This window comes from Arachis duranensis, chromosome 6, assembly GCF_000817695.3.
Source record: "Arachis duranensis cultivar V14167 chromosome 6, aradu.V14167.gnm2.J7QH, whole genome shotgun sequence".
NCBI lineage: Eukaryota > Viridiplantae > Streptophyta > Magnoliopsida > Fabales > Fabaceae > Arachis > Arachis duranensis.
In genome coordinates this window covers 7,687,847-7,697,921 of record NC_029777.3, presented here as the reverse complement: position 1 = coordinate 7,697,921, position 10,075 = coordinate 7,687,847, and the positions used below count along the sequence as shown (strand labels likewise).

Sequence of the window (10,075 nt, the reverse complement as noted above, 5' to 3'; positions counted from 1 at the left end):
AAAAACCGTTGGTAAAAAGATGAGGTTCTCTTATAATATGTAATATGTATGACTTTTTATGATAATAAAATAAAAAAAAAAAATATGAAATAATATTGTGTATATTTAAGTTAATTTTAATCTTTTTTTAATAATCAGAGTTATCATAACGTAGCTGATAAACAATAATGACAGTTAATACGGAGTGGATATGTTTTGAGTATGTTATACCTTTTATGATTTTATACGAAACAATATTAGTTTTAATTTATATATTTATTATTGGGTATTAAAAATAAAAAGTATTTGTATTGTTAGTATTTTTTAAACTTTACTCAATTTTGACCATGAATAGGGCTAAAAGATCACGTACCTCGTTGGAAATAAATGTAATCCAGTCAATTTTTATCTGATAGTGCTATACATTCGGATAATCATAGGAGAATTAACTTTAGCAAGATAACAATATAGTATTTAGAATTATCAATCAATTATGTATGACTTCTGATGAAAATAATATATTCAATATGAATATTGTTTGTTAGGTAAAAAATAACAAATTGATAAAGAAAATTAATTACAATGGGTATATTCATTTTAAAAAGAATTTTTTTCTATGTAATATTATAAAAAATATCACAGTGAATTACTACAGGTTCAACTTTCATCAACAGCGGTAGAATAACTAAATTGAGACATTTTCACACTATAATATTTGTCAAATAAACAATTAACGAAACACTCATCCATACATTCTCATTTTGAGTATATTTATACATAAAAAAAATATTTGAAATAGCAAAAGCGATAAAAATGATGATTTTTATAATTTTGTGTGGTTATTTATATATAGAAGACCAGAAGACCATAATTATCTAACAAAATTAATTTTATTTATTGCATTCAATTTGAATAAGTAAAAAATCATCTTATTTTAATTTAGTTCTTAATTCACATTATTTAAATTTTGATTTGATTTGATTTAATTATTAGTAAAAATATCTCAAGAACCTATTTTATATGGATTTATTATTTTAATGATTAATTAATTAATCTAATTAATTAATTAATATAGATAATTAGTATAATTAATTTGATTTAATAAATTAAAAAATACTAACAGGTTAAACACTCTCATAAGCATGTCACGTCAACTCCATCATTAAGTGCAGAAACCTAATTTTTATATAATAGATTTTTTCTGAATTCTTATTACTTGTTAGTTGCTAATTTTTACGTAATTATTTAATAATTTCTGCCTATAAAATTATCAACTACCTAATATTATAATTTAATTAATAAGAATAATGACATTAATATTTTTTAATAAGTCTTGTTATTATTTATAATTAGAAAAGATCCATAAATAAATTTATTTCCTTAATAAATGTTAATTTTGTTACCAAATTCTATATTACCTTTAAAATTTTAGCGTAATTGAGTTTAATTTTTACATTTTGAAATAAATGTACTCAAAAAAATTAATATGTAAATTACATTATCATTACAAAATTTCTTTTTTAACATAATTAGTAGTGCTTATTTGAACCATTAAATTTAGCTTCTAATGATATTAAAGTCAACCTATTTTATTATCTTGTTCCTTCAAAAAATTTACATGACTGACATAAAAATATAACAATTGAAAAAAAATTAATTACAATGGCTATATTCATTTTAACAAATATTCTTCTATCTAATATTATAAAAAAATACATCGCCCACTTTAAAAAATTGAGATATATTCACCAAACAAACAATCAATAAAACACTTATTCGTACTTTCTCATTTTGGGTACATTTATACATAAAAATAAATTATACATAAAGAAAAAAGAAGAAGAAAAGAAGAGTTGAAATAGCAAGAGCGATAAAAATCATGATTCTTATAATTTTGTGTGGCCATCTATATATGGTAGACTAAAAAACTATGATTATCTAACAAAATTAATTTGTATTTATTGCAATCAACTTGAATAAATAAGAAATTATCTTATTTTAATTTAGTCTTTAATTCATATTATTTGAATTTAGTTCAATATATATGATTTGATTTAATTTGATTTAATTATTAGTTAAAAATATCTCAATTACCTATTTTATTCATAAATTTATTATTTTAATGACTAATAAATTAATTAAATTAATTAATTAGTACATATAATAAATTTAGTTTAATAAATTAAAAAATACTAATAGAATATTAAAATAAATAAATTAAAAAAATACTATCAAATTAAATTGATATAAATTATAATAAATTATATAATATTTAAATATTTAAACTCAATTGTTAATTCATAATTATAGTGGATAGTAGAGTTAATGTGAATATTATTCGCTAACAGTGTAGTTTCCTTAAAAAATGTTACTACACATGGTAGAACAATAATTAGACATTGACTGCATTGCTAACATAGGTTACTACTCCAGATTTCTTTTAGTCAAGAGGTAAAAATAATGATATATTTTAACATTATAAAGTTTTTATATTTTTTAAAATCGTAAAAGATACATAAATTAAAAGATTCTATTTTTATATCTGAAGTATTTGAATTTTTTTAACATAAATTTAATGATCCAATTTTTATACTTCTAATAAATTGAACGATCTAATTTTTATTTTTTAATTAAATAATTTTATATTTAAAAATAACACCCAACAATCTATGTTTTAAAAAAAAATCACTGTAATTCCAATATCAAAAACAATAAGTTCAACTATAAAATATAAAATAATAGTGTGCAGTGCAAGTAAATGAACGGCTCAGATTTGCTGACCGTTGCATTTAAACCCCAAAGCCAACCTTTGCCCTTCAAAATTCAAATTCGACCGTTGCCCTTCTTTCAAAGCTACTGCCCTTCTTACAAAGCTACACTTTCTCCTCCTTCTTCTACTTCTGTTGCCCTTCTTACAAAGCTCCCACTTTCTCCTCCTTCTACTTCTCCTCCCTTTCTTCTTCTTCATACTCACTTCACAATTATGGACCGTTGAGGATTCTTTTCTTTATTATCTCTCTCTTCACCTTAATTTCCTTCTTCTTCTTCTTCTTCTTCTTCTTCTTCTTCTTCTTCTAGTACTATTTCTAGGTCTCCAGTAACATGGTGAAATCCCCTTCCTCTCCCTCTCCTGTGACGATAACGGTCTCTTCCGGAGGAAAAGAAAGCGGAAGCAGAAGCATAGGACTAACCAGTCCAGTTCCGCGCGCTTCCATCTCCAATAACCCTAATTCCCCCCTAAGGAGAGCTTCTGGTGGCGGCGGCAGTGTTGTAAGGAGGTTATCAGGCGGAGGAGCCAACAACTATTCCTCAATTTCAAATACTACAGAAGAATTCAACTCAGAGTATTACACATACACTGTTCAAATTCCTGCCACTCCTGAACGCCAGCCATTGACAACCTCACAGACAAGCCTTCCCGAATATGGCAATAACACCGGAAAACCCGAGACAAGCTACATCTCAGGAACAATCTTCACCGGAGGGTTCAACTCCGTGACCCGAGGGCATGTCATTGAGTGTTCCATGGAGCAAGAGGAGCCAACAAAGAAAACTAAATCCATGTGTGGAATGAAAGGCTGCGATGAGAAAGCGATTCAAGGAAGGTCCAGCGGTGGTCCTTGCGAGTGCGGGTTCAAGATATGCAGAGAGTGTTACTTGGAGTGTGTTGGAAATGGAGGAGGCAAGTGCCCTGGTTGCAAAGAGCCTTACAAGTATGTGAGTGATGATGAAGATGACGATGGCAAAGACTACGACGAAGACGATGACGAGCGTGTTTCTGAGGCTGAAGATCAGGCTTTGCCTTTGCCTTCCATGGCTGAGTTCAAGCTGGACAAGAGGCTCTCTGTTGTGAAATCATTTAAGGCGCAGAATCATCCGCCGGATTTCGATCACAACCGCTGGCTATTCGAAACGAAGGGAACTTATGGCTATGGAAATGCTGTGTGGCCTAAAGATGGACATGGAGCTGGTTCAGCTTCCGAAATCCGTCCGGATTTCGGAGAGAAAGCCAGAAGGCCCTTGACACGAAAGGTTGGAGTATCTGCTGCCATTCTCAGTCCATACAGGTTGGAGTTTATACAAATATAGAAATATTTCATTTCATTTCAATTCAATTCAAACAATCCATTCAAGATTCAACTGTATTTGTTTCAGGTTGCTTATTCTGTTTCGTCTTGTTGCACTTGGATTGTTTCTAACATGGAGGATTAGACACCCGAACCGCGAAGCAATGTGGCTGTGGGGAATGTCCATAACTTGTGAGCTATGGTTTGCATTCTCTTGGCTTCTTGATCAGCTCCCTAAGCTATGCCCTGTAAACAGAGTCACTGATCTCTCTGTCCTCAAAGAGCGCTTTGAGTCACCGAACCTTCGCAATCCTAAGGGGAGGTCTGATCTACCTGGAATTGACGTTTTTGTTTCCACGGCAGACCCTGAGAAGGAGCCTCCTCTTGTCACAGCAAACACTATTCTCTCCATCCTAGCCGTTGATTATCCGGTGGAAAAGATTGCTTGCTACCTGTCTGATGATGGTGGAGCTCTGTTGACATTTGAAGCTCTCGCGGAGACTGCTAGCTTTGCTAGAATTTGGGTTCCTTTCTGCAGAAAACACAGTATAGAGCCTAGAAATCCCGAAGCATATTTTGGGCAAAAGCGCGATTTTCTCAAGAACAAAGTTAGATTGGACTTTGTGAGGGAGAGGAGAAGAGTGAAAAGAGAGTATGATGAATTCAAAGTGAGAATAAACTCTTTGCCAGAGTCAATAAGGAGGAGATCAGATGCTTACAATGCTCATGAGGAGCTAAGAGCAAAGAAGAAACAATCCGAAGCCAGTATCCCTGCTTCAGAACCTATCAAGGTTCCTAAGGCAACATGGATGTCCGATGGTGCTTATTGGCCTGGAACTTGGGCTTCAGCAGAACCAGACCACTCCAGAGGGGATCATGAAGGCATAATCCAGGTAACTTATTTCACTCAAATTACTCTAATATATTGTGAGAATTAGTGTTAACAGATATAGTTACAGAGTGTTTTGAATCATATGGAATTAAATTGCGTAAGTATTGTGTTGCGAAGTTGAATATGCATATAAATTATATAATTTAGCTATAGAATTTTTGAGTCATATGACATTAAATCATGTAATTGTTGTGTTCTGTAGTTGAATCAAAGGGTTTAGCTATCCTAGATAGTGTTTGAATCATGAGGTATTGAATTCTGCAGGCAATGTTAGCTCCTCCAAATGCAGAAGAAGAATTTGGATCAGAAGCAGATGCAGAAAATTTGATTGACACAACAGGCGTAGACATTCGATTGCCAATGCTTGTGTATGTGTCAAGAGAGAAGAGGCCTGGATATGATCACAACAAGAAAGCGGGAGCGATGAACGCACTGGTTCGAACAAGCGCAATCATGTCGAATGGACCATTCATTCTGAATCTTGACTGTGATCACTACATCTACAACTCCCTGGCTCTCAGGGAAGGAATGTGTTTTATGCTCGACAGAGGAGGTGATAGGATATGCTATGTTCAATTCCCTCAAAGATTTGAAGGCATTGATCCGAGTGACCGATATGCGAACCACAACACAGTGTTCTTTGATGTGAGCATGAGAGCTCTTGATGGATTACAAGGACCAATGTATGTGGGAACTGGCTGCATATTTAGAAGAACAGCACTTTATGGTTTTAGTCCTCCAAGAGCTACAGAGCATCATGGATGGTTTGGAAGGAGGAAAATTAAGCTGTTTTTGAGAAAGCCAAAGAAGTCCAAGAAGGAAGACGATGAAGTTGCTGTGGCGATCAATGATGATGATGCTGATATTGAGACATTGCTTCTTCCAAAGAGATTTGGCAACTCTACTTCTCTGGCGGCATCCATCCCTGTTGCAGAATATCAGGGAAGGTTGCTTCAAGATTTGCAAGGAAAGGGAACACATGGAAGGCCAGCAGGCTCTCTCGCAGTGCCTCGCGAGCCCTTGGATGCTGCTACGGTTGCAGAGGCAATTAGTGTCATATCTTGCTTCTATGAGGACAAAACTGAATGGGGGAAGCGAGTTGGGTGGATATATGGTTCTGTTACAGAAGATGTAGTAACTGGTTACAGAATGCACAATAGAGGGTGGAGATCAGTGTATTGTGTCACCAAGAGGGATGCTTTTCGAGGAACAGCTCCGATCAACTTGACAGATAGGCTCCACCAAGTTCTCCGCTGGGCAACCGGATCGGTGGAGATCTTCTTCTCAAAGAACAATGCACTGCTGGCAAGTCCTAGAATGAAGTTCTTGCAAAGAGTGGCATACTTCAATGTTGGAATGTACCCTTTCACCTCAATGTTTCTGATTGTGTATTGCTTCCTGCCTGCAATTTCTCTCTTCACTGGAAAGTTCATAGTGCAATCCTTAAGTGCAACATTCTTAGTCTTCTTGCTTGGCATCACAATCACACTCTGCTTGCTTGCACTCCTTGAGATCAAGTGGTCAGGGATCACTCTTCACGACTGGTGGCGAAATGAGCAGTTCTGGTTGATCGGTGGAACCAGCGCCCACCCTGCCGCCGTGCTGCAAGGCTTGTTGAAGGTCATAGCCGGAGTGGACATATCATTCACCCTCACTTCAAAATCAGCCACCCCGGAGGACGGAGACGACGAATTCGCAGACCTTTACGTGGTGAAATGGAGCTTCCTAATGGTTCCTCCGATCACAATCATGATGGTGAACATGATTGCTATTGCTGTGGGAGTAGCCAGAACTATCTACAGTCCATTTCCACAATGGAGCAAGCTGGTTGGAGGTGTGTTCTTCAGTTTCTGGGTTCTCTGCCATCTCTTCCCCTTTGCAAAGGGACTCATGGGAAGAAGAGGGAAGGTTCCAACCATTGTTTATGTTTGGTCTGGATTACTCTCTATTATCATATCATTGCTTTGGGTGTACATAAGCCCACCTTCAGGAGCAGCACAAAATTACATGAATTTCCAGTTCCCTTAGTTTTCTTCCTAAGAAAAAAGATGAAGTTTTCCTCTACTCCATCTTTTTTGCAGCGTGCCAATCATATATGTCCTATTATTTGTTGTACCAAATTGTACGTGAGTAGAAGTGTATCTTAGTTTTCTTGCTATTCTGAATATGCATGTGAGAAAAATATATTGCAGTAACATTCATTCAGTTTTAGCTAACACATCTCAAATGATTGAGATAAAAATATATCACCTTGCGAGCTTTGTGTATACTATGTTGTACGAGAATTGTCCTAGATATTTGATTTGATTATCATGTGTATTATTTTTGTTAGCATAGATCACGAATATGAACTTTGTCTCTGATATTGGATGCAGAATCACATGGTATAAACCTTGATGCCATGTATGATTCAACATTGTTCAATGAGATATTGATTAGGAGTCACACAAGATGAACGTGATGGAGCCCATTTTAGAAACTTGATAGATTTTTCTTCACTATGTATGGTCCCCCACCTTCTGTCACGGTCGCGTGAATTAAAGAAACCATGTCACTGACAAAGGGCATTCATGTATTATTTTGTCCCTCTCATCTAACTGATGGAAAAACAGAAAAAAAAAAAAAGAAGATCTTAATTAATTGCTTCTGGTGTGCGTGACCAACCACAGAGAAAATTTTCCATGTCTATCATAAATACCCATCAACATTTAGGTCCATAACATTTCAAACACTTGGGGGGATGCCCCAAAATCTATTCCAGTTCACATAAAAGGCATAGCATATTCCAATGAAAAGTTGAAACAAGTGTGTAACACGTGAATTGGAAGCCTACCCTTAAGCTTCCATCCAAGGAGAGGGACTTTGTAGCAGCTTGCAATGTAGGACAACCTTAGATGCTGAGGTGCCAACTTTGTGGACCAAGGAGCGTTTGTTTATGGTCCCATGCCCCCTCCCCTCTTATCTCTTTCACTGGCTTCTACCTCTAAAGCCTCCAAAGTGATACTTATATTCTTTGTTTCTTTTCTCCCTTTTTCTTCATTGTTCTTCATATTACAATCACCAATCTGGATTATAGTAAGCATGAATTAAAAAAAAGAGATGTCTTCTCCAAAGGCTCAATGATTATGTCACTAATTAAAATTGGTTGAACAAGCTAATAATACTAATAATAATAACAAATGGTAAATTACAAAAGAAAAAGGGTGGCCAAGTTTTCACCAACTTACTTAATATGAATTTTTTCACGTACTAGTAGGTCGTTTGTTAAACATCTTTATCATGAAATTGGTTATTGGTATAGCACCTCGGGAAAAAAATGACGCTGATTTGAAAGACGAAAAATTATTAATACAACGAACTAATGATTGTAGAATTTTATTTTGGAATGGAGGCGCCTCGTGTAGGAACAAGATTCCACCGACACCTTACCAAATTTTGATAGGAATAACCGAATAAAGCATTAAAATTATTTTTCATTTCATGCTTATTATTATATTATGATTGATGTAGTTCTGTTCAGTGTTGACACCAAATACAAAGACGTATTTGTCCTTGTATGAGGCAAAACCCTCACACACTCCATGGAACAAACATCGTGTTGTTTACTTGTTTTGCCCTGTAAATAAAAGTTCAGGTAGTTTATTAAAAGGTAAAAATTCAGTTATGTGAAGTTGATAATTGAAAGTCGTTAGATGATTTAATTGATTTGACTAAATTCTCAGCTATCAACTTCAAGTGAAGTCGACTGCACTTAAGTTTTCACCTTATTAAAATTGTGTTTTGAAAAATATAAAAGTGATGGAAAATGCTATTTGTAAAACAAAATTCAACTTTTGGTCGGCCTTTAATATTATTTAATTAAAACATATTTCTATTTTTTAGATACACATTGGTAATTAAGATTAATTTAAAAACTAAAATTTTTCTAATTTTCTACCCACTTCATAGTTAGTTATTATTTGCTTCTTTTACATTTCTTCTCTTCTTCGGTAACACGGTTTTCTTCTATCTCATTTTCTTGTACAAGACCGCTTCTTTTATATTTCTTACTTATGCTATATTACTTAATATTTGTAAAGACTAGGTTCATTGGTTTAAATGAATGAGTTTTAGATGTGTGCAGGAACTAATTTAAAAGATGGGATATTATTTTTAATGTGTTGTAAGTCAATTTAGTTAGCGTTTGAAAAAAATTTTACCTGCTATAACCAAGTGTAATTTATGCACGATGAATGAACAATTAACAAGTTGGACAAACCGTACAAACAAGAAAAAAAACGGTATATAGAATAACCAATTACATTGTATAAATTACTTACCTGATTAGTAGTCGGAGTAATAACTCCACCTTAAGAATTTGAAGAGGATGCTTCAAATTTATTCCTATTATACAACCCAAAATTTATAATATTACACATACAAAATTATACGTTTACACAACCCAAATCACAAACTTGCACACCAAATAACTAATAGTCAACAAAAATTATTACTAAAAACAAATTAATCTTCAACACAAGTATGAAAATAGATCCCTTGTAGACAACTAAAACTCACGTAAACACATCTAAAACTCGTGAAGAACATAAACACTTCTAAAATACAGAAATTATACGTGCAAAAATAATTTAACATTGCAATATATATACGAGAATCTCTTCCTACCATTTTAATTGATGTTTAATTACCAAAAAAAAGAATATTACAGAATAATAAAAAAAATAATGGTGTCAGAAAATGCACAAAGAAAAATTGTATGAATAGAGATTAGAGACTCATCCAACTTTAGGTATATTTTCGACGCAGACGAATGGCGACGCTGATGCGGACGAACAGCGAAGAAGAGGAGGAAGGTGGCGACGAAGATGAGCGCAGAGGAAGAGGAATGCGGCGTTGTTCGCCAAGGAGGAGGAAGGTGGCGTCGAGCGCCAACAAAAAAGGTGGCGCGGATAACGGTGACGGAAAATGACAAATCACAGACGACGTGCGCCTATGAAATAATTAGATAATTAGATTATTAGTTAATAATTAGATAATTTAAAGTTTAGGATTTTGTATGATATTAGTTAATAATTAGATAATTTAAAGTTTATTTTTTTGTATGATATTAGTTAATAATTAGATAATTTAAAGTTTA

At 34.0% G+C, this 10,075-nt stretch overlaps 1 protein-coding gene across 1 annotated transcript; it reads left to right on the top strand.

Moving 5' to 3' along the window:
* The first annotated feature begins 2,834 nt into the window (after positions 1-2,834).
* LOC107492451 (cellulose synthase-like protein D5) lies at positions 2,835-7,283 on the top strand. The gene is made up of 3 exons (XM_016113469.3): positions 2,835-4,046; positions 4,135-4,939; positions 5,203-7,283. Exons 1-3 carry the CDS (start codon positions 3,082-3,084, stop codon positions 6,964-6,966), a joined length of 3,534 nt encoding a protein of 1,177 aa, XP_015968955.1. The 5' UTR covers positions 2,835-3,081; the 3' UTR covers positions 6,967-7,283.
* The last annotated feature ends 2,792 nt before the right edge of the window (positions 7,284-10,075 follow it).

What these genes read in the sequence shown, in the direction of transcription:
- LOC107492451 (XM_016113469.3), top strand. Translation starts at nt 3,082, where the DNA reads ATGGTGAAATCCCCTTCCTCTCCCTCTCCTGTGACGATAACGGTCTCT. An exon ending in GCCATTCTCAGTCCATACAG is followed by an intron (nt 4,047 to 4,134) that starts GTTGGAGTTTAT and finishes TATTTGTTTCAG; the next exon opens with GTTGCTTATTCTGTTTCGTC. An exon ending in ATCATGAAGGCATAATCCAG is followed by an intron (nt 4,940 to 5,202) that starts GTAACTTATTTC and finishes TGAATTCTGCAG; the next exon opens with GCAATGTTAGCTCCTCCAAA.